The sequence below is a fragment of the Pseudophryne corroboree genome, chromosome 7, assembly GCF_028390025.1.
Source record: "Pseudophryne corroboree isolate aPseCor3 chromosome 7, aPseCor3.hap2, whole genome shotgun sequence".
NCBI lineage: Eukaryota > Metazoa > Chordata > Amphibia > Anura > Myobatrachidae > Pseudophryne > Pseudophryne corroboree.
The window spans coordinates 319,881,412-319,903,050 of record NC_086450.1 but is presented as its reverse complement, the minus strand read 5'-3'; the positions used below and the strand labels follow the sequence as shown (position 1 = coordinate 319,903,050).

General features: G+C 42.7%; 1 protein-coding gene across 1 annotated transcript in view; it reads left to right on the top strand.

Annotated features, from left to right (window-relative positions):
* Window positions 1-21,639, top strand: part of LOC134945174 (uncharacterized) — a 532,944-nt gene that overhangs the window by 310,965 nt on the left and 200,340 nt on the right. The window contains exon 43 of the mRNA XM_063934300.1: window positions 4,897-5,037. Coding sequence (XP_063790370.1) covers window positions 4,897-5,037 — 141 coding nt within the window. The remainder of the gene's footprint in view (window positions 1-4,896; window positions 5,038-21,639) is intronic.

The window sequence follows — 21,639 nt, the reverse complement described above, 5'->3', positions numbered from 1 at the left end:
GCACTCCATTTACCACAACTCTCTGTTTTCTATCCTTCAACCAAGATCTTATCCATTCAATAATCCTAATATCCAATCCCAAACTTTCAAGTTTATTTAGCAGTCTGCAATGTGGAACTGTGTCAAAAGCCTTACTAAAGTCTAGATAAGCTATATCCATGGCTCCACCTTTATCCATCACTTTAGTCACACAATCAAAAAAGTCAATAAGATTTGTTTGACATGATCTCCCCCCAGTGAATCCATGCTGTTTGGGATCCAGTAAATTGCCGGATTTGAGATAATCTACAACTCTTTCTTTTAAGAGTGTTTCCATCAATTTCCCTACTACTGATGTAAGACTCACTGGTCTGTAGTTGTTTGCCTCTTCCTTGCTTCCACTTTTGTGCAGTGGGACTACGTTTGCTCTTTTCCAGTCCCCTGGAATTACTCCTGTAGCTAATGACTGGTTGAATAATTCTGTCAATGGTGCTACCAGCACCTCTTTAAGTTCTTTTAGTATCCTTGGATGTATCCCATCTGGCCCCATAGATTTGTCCACTTTCAGCTTTGAGAGTTCTGTTAGGACCTTCTCCTCTGTAAATGTACTTGTTTCATTTTCCTGAATATCCCTGCAACTTAACTGTGGCCCCTTCCCCTCTCTTTCAGTAGTAAATACTGAGCAAAAATAATCATTAAGATGATCTGCTATTAAATTGTCTCCTTCAACAAGACTCCCAGTGTCCGTCTTTAGTTTTATAATTCCGCCTTTTGTTTTTCTCTTTTCGCTTATATACCTAAAAAAAGTTTTGCCTCCTTTACCCACTGACTGGGCCATTTTCTCCTCAGCTTGTGCCTTTGCACATCTGATAACCTTCTTTGTCTCCTTCTGTCTAACAAGATATATCTTTTTGTCTTCATTATTTTGTGTCTGCTTATATTTCCTAAAAGCCATCTTTTTTGCTCTCACAATATTTGCTACTTCTTTTGCAAACCACACTGGCTTCCTTTTCCTTGTGTTTTTCCTAACAGTTTTGATACAAAGGTCTGTTGCCTTCAATATTGCACATTTGAATGTTTCCCACCTCTCCTGCACTGTTTCCAAGTTCCTCCACTCTGCCAAAGAATCGCGTGTGTCATTATGTGTATAGGGGCACTAATAATGTGCAGCAAATGTGTAGGGGGCACTATGTGTGTCATTATGTGTATAAGGGCATTAATAATGTGCGGCATATGTGTAAGGGACATTATTTGTGAAAGGGCATTAATAAAGGTTGTCATAATGTGTAAGGCGCATTATGTTTATAAGGACATTAATAATGTGTCTCATATGTGTAAGAGGCGTTACTGTGTGGAATTATGTGTATAAATGCATTACTAATGTATGGCATTATGTGTATAAGGTGCTCTATGTGGCGTTGCATATAGAAAGGGCACTACTGTGTCGTCTAATGTGAATAAAGAGCAATAGGGTGTGGTGTAATGTGAATAAGGAGCAATTCAGTGTGATGTAATGTGAATAAGGGGCTCTACTGTGAGGAGTAACTTTTAAGGTAAAGTAGTACTACTGTGGGATTTAATATGAATTATGGACACTATCGCATGATCAAATGTGAATAAAGTTGCAGTACTGTGTGGGGTAATTGGAATTGGGGTTACTATTGTGTGGCCATGCCCCTTGTCAGCAAAAACACACCCCTTTTTGGTCTGTGCGCCAAATGTGCGAACTGTTCCTATTTAAAATATAGGGGGTACAAACACCAAAATAAGGACTGCTACGGGTGAGGGGTGATAGTGCTGGGAAAGAGGTGCAAGGTCAGAGGCGGAACCAGCAGTTGTGCTAGGGGGCACCAGCCAAAATCTTGCCTAGGGCATCATATTGGTTAGGGCCGGCTCTGAGTGGACTGCAGCATTGGATATTTTATATCAGTTATCCATATTTAAACAATATTGCAATATTCACTGTGTCTACTTCTGTTTTTTAATAAATTAATGTCATTTATATTATTATGTGAATTAAATTTAAGTGTTTATAAAGCGCTCCCTAAGTGTTTGGTATTACAAACATTTTTTATGTATTCTTGTCGCTAGGCATCCAGATTGCCATTGGAAGCTGCATAAGTAAATATTATGATATAATAATCATTTCTCTTATGATTAATAATATATAGGTGTTTAGTAATAAACAAATATTATAACCCTAAATATACACTCTAGGTGAGTGCATAGCGCCCAATTGTATCAGGAGACACTATCTCCTGATTTTTTGGTTAGATCTCTGTACTCGGCTGCAAATGCAGCGTTATGAGCACAAAGATGTGATCATATGGAGCTGTTCTGTCGTGTGGCAGTGTCATGGACATGTATCTATACACTGCTGTGCTATTCTGCCTTGTACTTAGGGAGGAGGGAAGCCTGTGTCTGACAGATCTCTTGCACCCACCGATGGTCCGGTGCAATTGCCGATACTGATGATGGCGGTTGTGGCTGTGGACGGAAAGACAGTGGGCGGAGTATCCACATGAACCATCGCATTAGCCCTATGGATCCCCACATTAGTCCTAGGGAAACTGGCATATGTATATCAGAGTATATTAGGCTTGCACATCATCATGCAAACACCCGCCATTTTGCATCCGGCTCAGAATCAGGCCCATAGTGCTGCAAGCAAGGTGCCCAGATAGTAGCACATCTTAAGTACTTCTGATAGATCCATTTTATGGATCTGCTAAATTCTGCTCCATAATTCCTACACCACGATGTTGCCTTACTTTCCACTGCACTGAGCATATGGCAGTACCCTCTTGCCCGCACAGTGCCCTCTTGTCAGTACAACGTGAAGAGCTCTGAAAGATTTTATTCAATATAATATTGATAAAATACCTCAAATAGAATATTGTGTGTTTTATTATTCCCAAATAAATCAAGTTCTTGGCTACTTTCTGTCTGCCCCCATGTCTAGCTACTGCTTCACTTAGGGGGTCATTCAGGTGCGGTTGGTTTAGCTATCACTGCTGCTTCCTTGGAAGCAGCAGTGATAGCGCTGTATGTAGAAGCAGCAGGAGGCGTCTATTACATGCAGATGCCTCCTGCTGCACTAGTGATCCCATGCTGCGTCCTAGGATGCAGAATGGGTTCAAACCACCAACCATTCGGTGGCTTACATGCCTTTTCCCCATGCCAAGTTCCGTTGTGCTTTAACTGTGACTTTGTATGTGAATAAAACAAATTCCTATGTAGTTAAAGTCACAGCTTAGCATCTCCAACACACTGTCACTGGCTTTGCGTTGATTCTGCAATGCAAATAAGGCATCAAATGTAAAGAAGAAAACAGTATGCTATTCCTCTGAGAGCTTCTCAGTTGCGCAGGGCGTCTCACGCCTTATGACATATGGATGTTCAGTAAGGGAGGACACATCTGTACAGAGGATCGTTTCTAGGGGCAGGCAAGTCATGCAATTGCACAGGACGCTCCTGTGGCCAGTGCAGTCACACAACAAACCCTCTGCTGTAATACCTATTGGCGGATGTACGCTGTGGTGCATGTTTTGCTAACGGTGCACCCATCTCCTTCGTGTGGGGAGGATCTGGAGCCAGATGGGGGTAGGGCACCTGGCGCCTATCTCCAGCACTCCGTGGGCAGGCAGGCAGCTGGCTGGCTCGCACAGGCTCTGCTCCTCACACAACAGTCACACAGCTGCCAGCAGGGGATCCACCTCTTAAACACTGGGGTCCCGATAAAAGATTGCACTGCAACCTGGCCTGGAGGAGCCCAGCATCTCCCTACCCCCCAGAACTGTGATGAGAGTGTGCATTGTCCTGGCTGACCCCTGCTGATGCAGATGCTGGGCCAGAGCTACAGTACATGTGCGGGCCATGTGCTGGTCGTTCTCAATCTCATGAGACCAGTAAGCACAGAGGGGAGTCGAGGGCATAACATACTAGGGGGGTTGCGTGTGTGTATGTGTATGTACAGGGCGAGACAGTTGTGTAGTGCTATATGTACATGGGGTTAGGTGAATAGTGTTATATGTACAGGGGGAGCAGGTATATAGTGCTATATTTATTATCTACTGTGGCAGCCAATGTGTTTAGTTTTTTGCTTTCCTGTTGGGGCCAATGTGTTTGTTTATTTTCCTGTCTGGGCCAGTGTGTATTTTTTCCCCCTGTTGTGGCCAATGCATGGTGGTGCAGGGCGCAAAACTGGGTTGTAAAGTAGTCTTTTTGTGCAAGGTCACACCCCTTGCAGTGAGGCCATGCCCCCTTTTATCCGGGGGGAAAGGGAGAGGGTGGGGGTGGCACATTTTTGTTGTTCACACTAGGAGCAATAGTATCTAGAACCAGCCCTGTCTGTACACAATACCAGAACTGGGAAAATTGTACTTTTGGGGGTCATTCCAACCTGATCGCACACTAGGATTTTCACTGCACTGTGATCAGGTCACTACTGCGCATGCGTATGCACCGCAATGCGCAGGCGCATCATACGGGTACGAAGCGGATCGTTGCTGAATGATGGATTTAACGAAGAATCCATTCGCACAGCCGACCGCAAGGAGATTGACAGGAAGAGGGCGTTTGTGGGTGGCAACTGACCATTTTCTGGGAGTGTTTGGAAAAACGCAGGTGGGTACAAGTTAATGCAGGGCGGGTGTCTGGCGTCAATTCCGGACAAGAACAGGCTGAAGTGATCGCAGCAGCTGAGTAAGTTCTGAGCTACTCAGAAACTGCACAAAACTTTTTTGTAGTGCTCGGCTGCACATGCGATCGCACGCTTGCAAAGCAAAAATACACTCCCCTATAGTCGGCGACTATCTGTTCACAGCGCTGCAAAACATAGCTAGCAAGCGATCAACTCGGAATGACCCCCTTGGTTCTAATGTGTAATAACATTTTTTTTCTTTTTTTCTAATTAAGGTAAACATTTCATCAGCACTGAAGATTGGAGAGGAACGCTTATTCAGCAGATATAGCATATCACACCCTTTCAGCTTTGCAGTGAGGGAGCTGGAACTCTGTTCTTTATCAGAATGGAAAGACAGCCAGTACAATCAAAAGGTACAATAGAAAATAGGAGATGGATTTTTTTTTTTTTGTTAAATATATACCACTTGACGAGATGTTACCTGAACAAATGTGTAAGGGTTTTGTCTGTTCCAATCCCTTGCCTCTTCAAACTAATTTTTTAAATCTGAGCATGTAAATTTAATGAAGGTTTTACATGGTGCCTACCCCTGTAAATTATATCAAGATGTTCCCATTATTATTGTGTTTAGAGTTGGCTGCATCATTTCTGTCCATTGATTTTAGAAAGTAACCAGCGGGTGCAGCATTTATAACATTCTCATTCCCCGGCAGATCTTATCATTATTTAACGTAAAAGTAATTTAAACAGCAGAAAGACCCCCTATCTGGGAGCACCCGGGCCCTAGGTGGCTGCCAGCAAAGCCTTGTGGATAATATGGCTCTGGTTTCATCTCTAATAGGAAAATATTAAATACAAGTCTGTGGTTATGCCTTTTAATGCAGTGCATGCACAATACAAGACGGAGCCTTGATCATGTATTATAAATACTTACTTTTCTAATGCCCTATTCTTGCCAGAAAGTAGTACACTCAGCTTATGGATGCCTTGATATATCTGTCTTACTTGGATCACACTAGTAAAACATACAGTAATATAGCTATTTTCTCTGTAAACATTTCAGGTCTCACTCATTCTGTGCTAGTTCCTTCTAGATTTTCCACCACGTTTAGCAGTTTGGTTTCTTTTACAGAAACTGACCCACTATAACGATTTACAGTATATCTTTTGTGTAGCTTAGATAAAACAATCTGTTATGTTACAATGTTTCTCACAGTTCTCTTGCTAGACTGGGGTTTTGTGGATTAAGTTTGGCATAGTTTATATGGAAATCACTGGGACTTCCTGAAGAAAGTGGGGAAATGGATTTCAAAACACTTTTCATATCTCGTTATCATGATTGTGGTTGAACCTCAGTAATGTGTAGGTATATTGGATTGGTCTATGATAACAAAGTCCTTTCATTTAATAACCTCAACTGGTTCCTTCTGTGTCAATAAAGCTGCAGTATTTGTCAATGTATTCCTTTTTCCCCCCTACAATACACAATAGGATTGCTACATTCACACAGTTAGGTGAAGGGAACCAGAGTTTTAACAGAATAACCTCTTGTAAAATGAAGCCCATTGTATATTGTTTCCTATTACTGAAATTCTACAGAAAGTATTCATCAAAAAAAATCTAGAGGAAATTTGCATTACTTTCTCTGAAGGAGCAGAATGTATTGTGCATCGCATATTGCATGTGTTACATATCGCCACTTATCACATGTACACTATGTAGACAAAAGTGATTGGACACTGACTGCTAATAGATCAATGAGATTTTAATGATGTCAGTACTTTGTAGGTCTACCACCAGTGGTGTCGAGAGGGGTGGGGAGCAGGCACTTTTTACCCAGGCCCAGGCCTGATGGAGGTTCCCAGAGGGGGCCCAAGTTCACCTCCCCCTTACCTGGCAGTAGCAGTTGCAGCTCTTCTCCTCAGTCTAGCACACGTTGCTGTGTGCTGGACTGCAGTGTGGCCAAGCAGGCACTTAAAGTACTATTTTTTCTGCATTTTTTCCTAAGTGTGCAGAGCCACGCTTCCCATGATTAGACAATGTCCCCTGAACAGTACCTAGGCCCAGCCCGGCCACGCTCTCTACTGCCCTGTCCACCACATGCAGTGATTACTGCAGACACCCTTCTTGGCAAATTGTCCACAATTTCCTGGACAACAGCAGACGGTATATTTTGACATTCTGTCTTAAGCACAGTGACCAACTGTGACACTGAAGAAGGTAGAGTGGGCCTAGAACACACCTGTCGTGCCAATTCGTCCCAGAGGTTCTCAATGGGATTAGCTGGCCAGTCCATCCAGGTTACCAAATTTTCTGTATACAGTACCAGTCCAGCTTCGCCCCGGAAACATGACAGGTGGCATTGTCAGCCAGAAAAAAAACATTTGTTTCCGTAGAACTGCCACAGTGTAGGGCACACAGTCATCAAGAACATCTCTATACTTCTCAGAGTTAATGTAACCATGCATTACAACCAGTAGACCCTTGCCAAACCAGCTGAAACAGACCCACAGCATAACGCCAACACCTCCATGATTTACAGTAGGTACTATACACTCTGGCATCAGACGTTCTGCTGATAATCACCAAACCCAAACACGTCCATCTGATCTGAAAAGAGTAAATTGTGATTTGTCACTCCATAACACTCCACCATTGCTCCATTGTCCAGTTTTTGCAGTCTTCACATTATCGTAAAGGCTGGGCTGCATTCTTCTTTGTGATTAGAGGTTTATGAGCAGCCGATTGCCCATAACATCCAAGTGCATGGGCCTCTCTATGAACTGTTCTTAGCGAAACTACCACATTAGTTGCCATTTGGAACTCGTGTGCAGTGGTATGCATGGTGGGTCAAACCTTTTTTTCCGCAGCTCTCTGGTTAGCAATCTCCGGTCCCTGGTTTGCAGTTTCGGGGGTCTTCCAGGGCGAGATGCATTCTTGCAAGGACCTTTCTTTTTCCATGCATTAATGACAAGAGACACAAGGCCTAATTCAGACCTGATCGTAGCAACAACTTTGTTAGCAGATGGGCAAAACCATGGCCCTCATTCCGAGTTGTTCGCTATTTTTTTCGTTCGCACAACAGAATCGCAAAATTGCGATTACATTGTACAGTAGCGAATATACGCCCCCAACTGGTTTTTGCTATTTCATACGCAGCAGTACATAAAGTAGGCGTATGCCAAATGACAACTCATTAATGCGAACCCATCGCATAAGTACAAACCTCATCGTTAAAATCCTAACTCATCGTATATTTACACATTCCTCTTAAATATGCCCAAGCTTTTGCGAAAAAACGCACGTCAATGTTTTTTTTTTTTTCAAATTTAAAGTGAAATAAGGCTCCACAAGCCTTCTTCAATTAGGATTCCAATTAGTGTAATGATTGTTAATGCTCATGACCAATTAAGTCTTCAAATAATACCAAAAGAACACTTTGTATGCATAATTGGCCATCCACATTAAATTTAATTTTTAAAAATATAGATGTGGGGGTTTTTTTGTTTTTTTTTAGTGTACAGGTGTAGTGTGTGACTAAATGTGTTAACATGTGTTTTTAATCAATAAGCTCCTAACTATGTTTTTTTATTTTCCCAGTTTTATTTTTTCAAACACATTCTTAAGTGACATGTCTGAAATGTATAAGCTAAAAATGTTATGCTAGCCAATCTGCAGTTCCTTTATTGCATAAATAAACACAACACCCGATTAACTAGAATCCAAAAATATTTTTATTAATGTTTTAAACATAACTTCTTTTTTTTAACATTATTATTATTATTTATTCAAACAAATTTTTGTACTAAATCCACATTTTGAAATAAACCAAGCAGTTGCTGGCGCATATTCACCAGAATTTGGCCCATACTTATGGGATCTCCAACGGCAGCATCTGAAATTAAGATACCAAATAAACATTACTAACTTACTCACATTACAGATTATACAAACAAGCCACAAAGCACACTTTAACGCAGGCATGTCCAAACTGCGGCCCTCCACCTGTCTTGAAAATACATATACCAGCATGCCTTAACCCAGTTGTGCTGTCAGAGAATGCAGAAGCGGTGTCTGGCCATGCTAGGATGTCTATTTTCTCAACAGCTGGAGGGGCGCAGTTTGTGCAGGCCTGCTTTAATGTCCAAGTAACTTCATAATGGATGTATTAATGTGAAAACATTAGCACAACAACACACAAGCCTGCTCAGCAAAGTTTTTTTAATTAAAAATACAAAGTGTACAACACCATGGGGTACATACGGTAATATTGGAGTTTGATTTTAGATGGGACGTTACCCATAGCAACCAATCAAATTAAACATATTATCTTGTAGAAGGTGCCAAATTAATTAAAAGTATGCTCTGCTTGGTTGCTATGGGCAACATCACAACTTAAATAGTAATACCATCTTAGTAAATGTCGTGTCATGCAGGGATTCATTCACATCTGGAGTGAAGCAGTCTTTTTTTTTTTTTTGGTCCAGCATCATCACACTGCATATCCACATCTTCAGAAGGACCACATATCCTAGCATGCCCACCCTCCATGAAAGCCTGCCTTACAACATAAGGTCTAAGAGCTTTAAAAAAGTAAAATGCATAAATAGTAGGAGTGTAACTTTCACAACACAAATAACTGTGTCCTTAGCCTGCCTAACAAATTGACTCCTGCGACTTTAATGTGCAAATATTGTATTAACCAGGCACTATTGTAAAATTGAAACCACACAAAAAGTTCCACTCAGGTCTAAATGTTTGCCATATAATGTTTCATATACAAACCGTGTTGTGCAGGCAAACCTGTCCACATAAGCATTTAACCTTGACAAAAGATTGGCCACAGTACAACAATGCATTTATTTTAATGTGTCGTTAAATACTATTTTTCTAATTAAAACAATGTGTGTGAACTTACTTTCCTCTGCCACTTGCCCACCTCCCTGAAGTGGCTCCGGGGCCTCTGCTGCCTATTCTGATGGTGGCAAAGGTGTTTGGCTGGGGGATGGAGACTGGATGGGGGAAGGAGTCAGGATGGGGGAAGGAGGGTCCATTTGGGAAAGAGAATGGAAGGGGGAGGACCTTACAGAGGGTGGTTGAGCAAGATAGGGTGAGGGTGGTGGAGAGGTGGTTTGGGACACAGAGGGGGAGGGGGACACAAAGGGGAATTGTGAAAAGGAAGGATATTGGGCCGGAGAGGGGGATTGGGCCGGAGAGTGTGATTGGGCGGGAGAGGGGGATTGGGAAAGAGAGTGGGTTTGGGCCGGAGAGGGGGTTTTGGAAAGAGAGGTGGATTGTGAAGGAGAGTGGGTGTGGGCCGGAGAGGGGGAGGTGGCCGGAGAGGGGGAGGTTGCCGGAGAGGGGGTGTGGGCCAGAGAGGGGGAGGTGGCCAGAGAGGGGGAGGTTGCCGGAGAGGGGGTGTGGGCCAGAGAGGGGGAGTGGGCCGGAGAGGGGGAGTGGGCCACAGAAGGGGAGGTTGACGGAGATGGTTGTTGGGCTGAAATTTGGCCTCTTCTGCCAGCCACTGCTCACCGTTGTGCTAGCCCTAGAATGACATACGTAATGTTTTTTTAAAAAAAAATATTGTTTAAAAAACATAATGTTTCCAAAACATTGATATTGACCATGTTAAATACACATATAAAGTTATTTGGTACAGCCGCTAGTATGTATACCAACACAGTACAATGACATTAACAGTTTCACAAGCACTTTGCTACACACTCAGTACTGCAAACCATAAGCACACACAATGTTGAAGCTTGTGTAAGTATTTTGATACAATAGTGTCATTACCCAGTCTGCTAAATGTATAAGTATAGATCCTCTCAGTCAAATAGTGATGTATATACAAATTAAAATTGCAGCAAATAATCTGTGTCAACAAATTGCATGTAGTGTTCAATTTACTGCATCTACGCCGTATGCGTATTTGCTGGCGTAGCTCCGCCTGCAGCTCCGGCGTGCGACGGCGGAGGTCGCTCCACCGCCTCTCTAATTGTATTGTACTGCGCCGACTGCGGATGTTCCTCCGTAGTATGCGGCGGACCTCCGCGTAGGCCTCGCGCTTAACCCTGTTAGGGATTACGGGCCCTGCGCGGCCTACGCGGCGGTCCATCACAGCGACAAGCACGCGCAGCTCCCGGCGTGTGAAGGCAGCTGCGCGCATGGTGCCAATGGTGTTTCCCATACATGGGCATGTATTTATAGTGTGTGTGGTTCTTTTTAATTGGTTGAAATTGTATGGTGTCATCTGTATTAAACTTTATTGATATGTGTACACAAATGTTCATGACAGTGTGTACATTTTGCATCAGCGTTAATTCACACCTGCGAAAAGTTAGTGTAAATGTTGTAAAAAATTATACTTAATACAACTTTCACACACAAATTCACTCACAATCACACTCACACACTCACATACACACACTAATTTTTGCAAATTTGGGGTCCACACACAGGATTTAAATTAACTAGCATTGTAGATTCTAGCATTGTAGATTTGTATGTTCAAATGTAATTAAAATAACAAAGTAGCTTTAGAAATATGTCTCTATAGAGTTATATATATATACATACACAAACATATACCTGTTTATTTGTGTTTGGAAATCATAAACATACGTCTCTCTCTGTGTCTATATATATATATATATATATATATATATATTTTTTTTACATGTGTTGTCAAAATACTATATACAGGTTGAGTCTCCCTTATCCAAAATGCTTGGGACCAGAGGTATTTTGGATATCGGATTTTTCCGTATTTTGGAATAATTGCTTACCATACTGAGATATCATGGTGATGGGACCTAAATCTAAGCACAGAATGCATTTATGTTACATATACACCTTATACACACAGCCTGAAGGTCATTTTAGCCATTATTTTTAATAACTTTGTGCATTAAACAAAGTGTGTGTACATTCACACAATTCATTTATGTTTCATATACACCTTACACACACAGCCTGAAGGTCATTTAATACAATATTTTTAATAACTCTGTGTATTAAACAAAGTTTGTGTACATTGAGCCGTCAGAAAACAAAGTTTCACTATCTCACTCTCACTCAAAAAATTCCGTATTTCGGAATATTCTGTATTTCGGAATATATGGATATGGGATACTCAACCTGTATATGTATGTATATATATATATATATATATATATATATATAGAGAGAGAGAGAGAGAGACACACACAGAGAGACAGACAGAAAGAGAGAGAGAGAGAGTGAATGAGAGAGAGAGAGAGAAAAACAACAAACAACAAATAAACCAAAAAAAAATCTGTTTACTCACCACATTTTGCCGAATCAATCAGCTACACAAAGTCAGAAAGCTTACGTCATTTAGGATCATATGTTGTGTCATTTGTAATGTAAACAGATGCACAAACCAAACATAAATTCAAAAGAAAAAAAAGGTAATTTACACAATTTATAAAATTAAAAAAAAAAAAAATAGATTAAATAAATAACATGATAAGGAGAACATTACACATTAATTGTTATCCTAAACAAAAAAATTGACTCACAAAACAACACCAACACACTATGAACTTTACCAAGCTAACTAAATGACATCAGGGCAAAATAGTGTAAAAAATACAGTGACCTTTGAGAAAACACAATAAAGAAAGAATGATAACATTACCTGAAATAATCACGGACAATTTGTGCCCTTACTTCATTCCCCCGCTGGGACACACTCCCCCCACCGAATGACCGGCCAACCCCTGGCTCCTCATCCGGCAATTCCTCAGTTTGGAGAAGCTCTACGCGACTCCTTACAGCGATGTTATGTAGGATTGCGCACAGGACCACAATTTTACTTACCATCTCCGGCGAATACATGATGTCGCCACCAGTGCGGTGGAGCACACGAAAATGCCCTTTAAGGACTCTAATCGTGCGCTCCACCAGCTGTCTAGTGGCAATAAGCGCGGAGTTAAATGCCGTCTGTGGTCCTGGCCTGGGCTTACTGTAAGGAGTCATGAGCCAGGGGGTGCAAGGATACCCACGGTCTCCTGTTTGATAAGATGAAAATAGAAAAAGTAAAATTGGTCAAAACATAATGTAATTAAAAAAATATGACTGTTCTAAACATAACAATAGTAAACTCACCCAATAACCACATGTCTTGGCCTTCCCTCGATCTGAATCTCTGCCATATCCCTGATTGTCTAATGACATGTGCATCATGTGAGTTCCCCGGGAACTTTGCATTCAGGGACAGGATCTGGAGGGTTGGCCCACAAACAACCATTACATTCAGAGAATGAAACAGTTTCCTGTTTCTATGAATTTCTTCATTATGTCTTGGTGCAACAATAGCTACATGTGTTCCATTCACAACCCCAATAACGTGTGGGAAGCGACTACCACCTTCCCGAAATTGCCGCTTCACCACATCCAGGGCACCAACATCCAAAGGCTTAGCTATAAATTGCTTAACTCTTTTTATGAAAGCCTGGCTGACACGCCGCAGGACCTTACTGAACTTGCCCTGCGACATGCCAACCAGATCTCCCACCACATGCTGATAGGACCCAGTGGCAACAAAATGTAACACAGCAAGGAATTGTGTCAATGCTGGTATTGCTGTAGGATACCTAATGGTTTGTTCTAGATCACTCTCTATTATGGAGAGATTGTCTAGGATTAGATGAGGTGGCAGCCTGTATCTGCGCAATACCACATCATCAGGCATCCCAAAAAGGAGGACACGGGTACGGAAAATTGGTGGCCTAGCACGCCTCCATTGCCTTGGAGGACGAGGAGCCGGTTGGGGTTGGAGGGCTTGCAGCGGTTGGGGTGGGAGTGGTTTCGTGGGTTGTGGTGGGATGGCTTCAGCGGCCACATGAATGGACATCACCAACTTAAAATGAAGGTAAGAATCAATAAAAAAACATTATAAAAAAAACAAAAACATTGACATCCATAATCAAAGTCAAAGTGTATGGGTGTTAACTTACTGCTTGTGCGTACTCCATTTCTTCAAAATTAAAATACGGACCAAAGACACATAATTGGATTAAAAAAAAAATTAGCTAATTATCTACAACATAGGTTAACATCACAAGTCATAAAGATTTTGAGTTATCAAACCTAACCATATAATAAATGCAACAATATATTGTACAGGTTGAGTATCCCTTATCCAAAATGCTTGGGACCAGAGGTATTTTGGATAACGGATTTTTCCGTATTTTGGAATAATTAGATACCATAATGAGATATCATGGTGATGGGACCTAAATCTAAGCACAGAATGCATTTATGTTTCATATACACCTTATACACACAGCCTGAAGGTAATTTTTGCCAATATGTTTTATAACTTTGTGCATTAAACAAAGTGTGTGTACATACACACAATTCATTTATGTTTCATATACACCTTGTATACACAGCCTGAAGGTCATTTAATACAATATTATTAATAACTTTGTGTATTAAACAAAGTTTGTGTAAACTGAGCCATCAAAAAACAAAGATTTCACTATCTCACTCTCACTCACAAAAGTCCGTATTTCGGAATATTCCGTATTTCGGAATATGTGGATATGGGATACTCAACCTGTATACAAAATAAGTATGCCTAATTTAAATTAATAAAACAAAATAATAAATAAAACACAAAACACAGATCCAAAAAAGGGGGTCCTTTAGTATCAAATACATAAAAAATCAGCCCTACTTTGGCAAAAGAAAATGCTTTGTAAAAAAAGAAATGAGACACCTACAAGAGAGAGAAATGGCCTATAAGAAATCAGATACACACTTGCAACAAACACACACCAGGACATACAGGGATAGGCAACTTACCTGCTCAATAAATTGAGGCTCCAAATTGGGCAGAAAAAAACAACCAAAAAAATGGCTACTTGTCCAGAAAAGAAATGTGGATTATCAATCCAATAATGAGACACCTACTAGAGAGAGAAATGGCCTATAAGAAATAAGATACACACTTGCAACAAACACACACCAGGACATACAGGGATAGGCAACTTACCTGCTCAATAAATAAAGGCTCCAAATTGGGCAGAAAAAACAACCAAAAAAATGGCTACTTGGGCCAGAAAAGAAATGTGGATTACCAATCCAATAATGAGACACCTACAAGAGAGAGAAATGGCCTATAAGATATAAAGTCTCCACTCGCAACAATAGAACGGACACAATGTAAACTACAGGTCACACAAATATTACAAAGTACATGAGATTAAATTTATATGCAAAAACATTATCCACCAAAATACTAATACCCTGTTTAAAACAATACAAACGACCATTGCACACCCATACATACTTGGTCTGTTAATATCCTAATTTAGTAATACTAACAAAATTACACTTGCATAAAATAAGCACTACGCAACACAACATTAAAACATTTGCAAGCAAACAAACGCACATTTGTCTGCAATATACTGAAACAGAAACTCACTCTGAAATGTTTGACCAAACACGACCACCTTGTATGAAACTGGACAAAACTGCATCTGGCATCATACACCCACTCACACAGGCTGCAAAGCTGGCCTTTAAATAGGATGTACAATTACTGGAAGTATTAGCATAATTGACACCTGGGCGAATTACCGCACTGGACACGCAGCTATAAATCGCTAGATACCTGTGCAAACACACATGCCACCAGCAACATGGCTTCTCGTGAACAGATGGCAGCAGAGATTGACCGCGTGCAGCAGCAGATGTCCGCTTTGACACATAGGCGCCTAGCGTTGCGGAGGCAGATGCTGGAAGCTGCAAGTTTGGATTTTCAGATAGCAGGGCCCAGTACTGTACAAACTCCATCTTCTGATACCCAGGAGTTAGGAGTGAATCCCCTGCCAGACATAGATACTGGGGTAACTGAGGGAGATTCTGGAATAACATCTCAAACACAAAGTACCCAAGCAGCTAGTGAAGAGGAAGATGGTGAGGAGGGACAGGACGATAGCTCACAGGCAACATCCAAAAAAAAAAAAAGACAGCCCGCATTCACTAAGAGGGAGTTACGTGTTTTGGTCACACAGGCCATGGAAAAATTTAATCGAGGACCAAAAAACATGGGTGCTGCATCCAAAGAGCGAATCTGGAGGGACATCACTAATTCTGTTAATGAAGTCGGCTAAATAGTCCGCACATCACAGGAAGTTAGAAGACGGTAAGTGTATATTGACACACCATTTTCTGAGCCAAGTATTATGAAAACTTAGCTAGATGTGATGTTGCCTATAGCAACCAAATACATAACATGTGTACTATCAATTAAAGCTGGTATTCATAACTTTTCTGTACTTTGCCCCTATTTTTCATCACATATGTAGTTGGGCCGACTTCAAATTAGAGATGAGCGGGTTCAGTTTCTCTGAATCCGAACCCGCCAGAACTTCATGTTTTTTTTCACGGGTCCGAGCGACTCGGATCTTCCCGCCTTGCTCGGTTAACCCGAGCGCGCCCGAACGTCATCATGACGCTGTCGGATTCTCGCGAGGCTCGGATTCTATCGCGAGACTCGGATTCTATATAAGGAGCCGCGCGTCGCCGCCATTTTCACACGTGCATTGAGATTGATAGGGAGAGGACGTGGCTGGCGTCCTCTCCATTTAGATTATAAGAGACTGAGAGAGATTTACTGGAGCTGACTAGGAGGAGTACTGTTACTGTAGAAGTGTAGAGACTGAGTGGAGAGAGTTTACTAGTGAGGACAGTGCAGTTTACTTTATAATCCGTTCTCTGCCTGAAAAAAGCGATACACAGCACACAGTGACTCAGTCACATACCATATCTGTGTGCACTGCTCAGGCTCAGGCCAGTGTGCTGCATCATCTATTATCTATATATAATATTATATATATCTGTCTGACTGCTCAGCTCACACAGTTTATAATTGTGGGGGAGACTGGGGAGCACTACTGCAGTGCCAGTTATAGGTTATAGCAGGAGCCAGGAGTACATAATATATTATATAGTGAGTGACCACCAGACACACAGTGCAGTTTATTTAATATATCCGTTCTCTGCCTGAAAAAAGCGATACACACAGTGACTCAGTCAGTCACATACCATATCTGTGTGCACTGCTCAGGCTCAGGCCAGTGTGCTGCATCATCTATATATATTATATATCTGTCTGACTGCTCAGCTCACACAGCTTATAATTGTGGGGGAGACTGGGGAGCACTACTGCAGTGCCAGTTATAGGTTATAGCAGGAGCCAGGAGTACATAATATTATATTAAAATTAAACAGTGCACACTTTTGCTGCAGGAGTGCCACTGCCAGTGTGACTAGTGACCAGTGACCTGACCACCAGTATATATAATATTAGTAGTATACTATCTCTTTATCAACCAGTCTATATTAGCAGCAGACACAGTACAGTGCGGTAGTTCACGGCTGTGGCTACCTCTGTGTCGGCACTCGGCAGCCCGTCCATAATTGTATATACCACCTAACCGTGGTTTTTTTTTCTTTCTTTATACATACATACTAGTTACGAGTATACTATCTCTTTATCAACCAGTCTATATATTAGCAGCAGACACAGTACAGTGCGGTAGTTCACGGCTGTGGCTACCTCTGTGTCGGCACTCGGCAGCCCGTCCATAATTGTATATACCACCTAACCGTGGTTTTTTTTTCTTTCTTTATACATACATACTAGTTACGAGTATACTATCTCTTTATCAACCAGTCTATATTAGCAGCAGACACAGTACAGTGCGGTAGTTCACGGCTGTGGCTACCTCTGTGTCGGCACTCGGCAGCCCGTCCATAATTGTATATACCACCTAACCGTGGTTTTTTTTTCTTTCTTTATACATACATACTAGTTACGAGTATACTATCTCTTTATCAACCAGTCTATATATTAGCAGCAGACACAGTACAGTGCGGTAGTTCACGGCTGTGGCTACCTCTGTGTCGGCACTCGGCAGCCCGTCCATAATTGTATATACCACCTAACCGTGGTTTTTTTTTCTTTCTTTATACATACATACTAGTTACGAGTATACTATCTCTTTATCAACCAGTCTATATTAGCAGCAGACACAGTACAGTGCGGTAGTTCACGGCTGTGGCTACCTCTGTGTCGGCACTCGGCAGCCCGTCCATAATTGTATATACCACCTAACCGTGGTTTTTTTTTCTTTCTTTATACATACATACTAGTTACGAGTATACTATCTCTTTATCAACCAGTCTATATATTAGCAGCAGACACAGTACAGTGCGGTAGTTCACGGCTGTGGCTACCTCTGTGTCGGCACTCGGCAGCCCGTCCATAATTGTATATACCACCTAACCGTGGTTTTTTTTTCTTTCTTTATACATACATACTAGTTACGAGTATACTATCTCTTTATCAACCAGTCTATATTAGCAGCAGACACAGTACAGTGCGGTAGTTCACGGCTGTGGCTACCTCTGTGTCGGCACTCGGCAGCCCGTCCATAATTGTATATACCACCTAACCGTGGTTTTTTTTTCTTTCTTTATACATACATACTAGTTACGAGTATACTATCTCTTTATCAACCAGTCTATATATTAGCAGCAGACACAGTACAGTGCGGTAGTTCACGGCTGTGGCTACCTCTGTGTCGGCACTCGGCAGCCCGTCCATAATTGTATATACCACCTAACCGTGGTTTTTTTTTCTTTCTTTATACATACATACTAGTTACGAGTATACTATCTCTTTATCAACCAGTCTATATATTAGCAGCAGACACAGTACAGTGCGGTAGTTCACGGCTGTGGCTACCTCTGTGTCGGCACTCGGCAGCCCGTCCATGATTGTATATACCACCTAACCGTGGTTTTTTTTTCTTTCTTTATACATACATACTAGTTACGAGTATACTATCTCTTTATCAACCAGTCTATATATTAGCAGCAGACACAGTACAGTGCGGTAGTTCACGGCTGTGGCTACCTCTGTGTCGGCACTCGGCAGCCCGTCCATAATTGTATATACCACCTAACCGTGGTTTTTTTTTCTTTCTTTATACATACATACTAGTTACGAGTATACTATCTCTTTATCAACCAGTCTATATATTAGCAGCAGACACAGTACAGTGCGGTAGTTCACGGCTGTGGCTACTTCTGTGTCGGCACTCGGCAGCCCGTCCATAATTGTATACTAGTATCCAATCCATCCATCTCCATTGTTTACCTGAGGTGCCTTTTAGTTGTGCCTATTAAAATATGGAGAACAAAAATGTTGAGGTTCCAAAATTAGGGAAAGATCAAGATCCACTTCCACCTCGTGCTGAAGCTGCTGCCACTAGTCATGGCCGAGACGATGAAATGCCAGCAACGTCGTCTGCCAAGGCCGATGCCCAATGTCATAGTACAGAGCATGTCAAATCCAAAACACCAAATATCAGTAAAAAAAGGACTCCAAAACCTAAAATAAAATTGTCGGAGGAGAAGCGTAAACTTGCCAATATGCCATTTACCACACGGAGTGGCAAGGAACGGCTGAGGCCCTGGCCTATGTTCATGGCTAGTGGTTCAGCTTCACATGAGGATGGAAGCACTCAGCCTCTCGCTAGAAAAATGAAAAGACTCAAGCTGGCAAAAGCAGCACAGCAAAGAACTGTGCATTCTTCGAAATCCCAAATCCACAAGGAGAGTCCAATTGTGTCGGTTGCGATGCCTGACCTTCCCAACACTGGACGTGAAGAGCATGCGCCTTCCACCATTTGCACGCCCCCTGCAAGTGCTGGAAGGAGCACCCGCAGTCCAGTTCCTGATAGTCAGATTGAAGATGTCAGTGTTGAAGTACACCAGGATGAGGAGGATATGGGTGTTGCTGGCGCTGGGGAGGAAATTGATCAGGAGGATTCTGATGGTGAGGTGGTTTGTTTAAGTCAGGCACCCGGGGAGACACCTGTTGTCCGTGGGAGGAATATGGCCGTTGACATGCCAGGTGAAAATACCAAAAAAATCAGCTCTTCGGTGTGGAGGTATTTCACCAGAAATGCGGACAACAGGTGTCAAGCCGTGTGTTCCCTTTGTCAAGCTGTAATAAGTAGGGGTAAGGACGTTAACCACCTCGGAACATCCTCCCTTATACGTCACCTGCAGCGCATTCATAATAAGTCAGTGACAAGTTCAAAAACTTTGGGTGACAGCGGAAGCAGTCCACTGACCAGTAAATCCCTTTCTCTTGTAACCAAGCTCACGCAAACCACCCCACCAACTCCCTCAGTGTCAATTTCCTCCTTCCCCAGGAATGCCAATAGTCCTGCAGGCCATGTCACTGGCAATTCTGACGAGTCCTCTCCTGCCTGGGATTCCTCCGATGCATCCTTGCGTGTAACGCCTACTGCTGCTGGCGCTGCTGTTGTTGCCGCTGGGAGTCGATGGTCATCCCAGAGGGGAAGTCGTAAGCCCACTTGTACTACTTCCAGTAAGCAATTGACTGTTCAACAGTCCTTTGCGAGGAAGATGAAATATCACAGCAGTCATCCTACTGCAAAGCTGATAACTGAGTCCTTGACAACTATGTTGGTGTTAGACGTGCGTCCGGTATCCGCCGTTAGTTCACAGGGAACTAGACAATTTATTGAGGCAGTGTGCCCCCGTTACCAAATACCATCTAGGTTCCACTTCTCTAGGCAGGCGATACCGAGAATGTACACGGACGTCAGAAAAAGACTCACCAGTGTCCTAAAAAATGCAGTTGTACCCAATGTCCACTTAACCACGGACATGTGGACAAGTGGAGCAGGGCAGGGTCAGGACTATATGACTGTGACAGCCCACTGGGTAGATGTATGGACTCCCGCCGCAAGAACAGCAGCGGCGGCACCAGTAGCAGCATCTCGCAAACGCCAACTCTTTCCTAGGCAGGCTACGCTTTGTATCACCGCTTTCCAGAATACGCACACAGCTGAAAACCTCTTACGGCAACTGAGGAAGATCATCGCGGAATGGCTTACCCCAATTGGACTCTCCTGTGGATTTGTGGCATCGGACAACGCCAGCAATATTGTGTGTGCATTAAATATGGGCAAATTCCAGCACGTCCCATGTTTTGCACATACCTTGAATTTGGTGGTGCAGAATTTTTTAAAAAACGACAGGGGCGTGCAAGAGATGCTGTCGGTGGCCAGAAAAATTGCGGGACACTTTCGGCGTACAGGCACCACGTACAGAAGACTGGAGCACCACCAAAAACTACTGAACCTGCCCTGCCATCATCTGAAGCAAGAAGTGGTAACGAGGTGGAATTCAACCCTCTATATGCTTCAGAGGTTGGAGGAGCAGCAAAAGGCCATTCAAGCCTATACAATTGAGCACGATATAGGAGGTGGAATGCACCTGTCTCAAGTGCAGTGGAGAATGATTTCAACGTTGTGCAAGGTTCTGATGCCCTTTGAACTTGCAACACGTGAAGTCAGTTCAGACACTGCCAGCCTGAGTCAGGTCATTCCCCTCATCAGGCTTTTGCAGAAGAAGCTGGAGGCATTGAAGAAGGAGCTAAAAGGGAGCGATTCCGCTAGGCATGTGGGACTTGTGGATGCAGCCCTTAATTCGCTTAACAAGGATTCACGGGTGGTCAATCTGTTGAAATCAGAGCACTACATTTTGGCCACCGTGCTCGATCCTAGATTTAAAGCCTACCTTGGATCTCTCTTTCCGGCAGACACAGGTCTGCTGGGGTTGAAAGACCTGCTGGTGACAAAATTGTCAAGTCAAGCGGAACGCGACCTGTCAACATCTCCTCCTTCACATTCTCCCGCAACTGGGGGTGCGAGGAAAAGGCTCAGAATTCCGAGCCCACCCGCTGGCGGTGATGCAGGGCAGTCTGGAGCGACTGCTGATGCTGACATCTGGTCCGGACTGAAGGACCTGACAACGATTACGGACATGTCGTCTACTGTCACTGCATATGATTCTCTCAACATTGATAGAATGGTGGAGGATTATATGAGTGACCGCATCCAAGTAGGCACGTCACACAGTCCGTACTT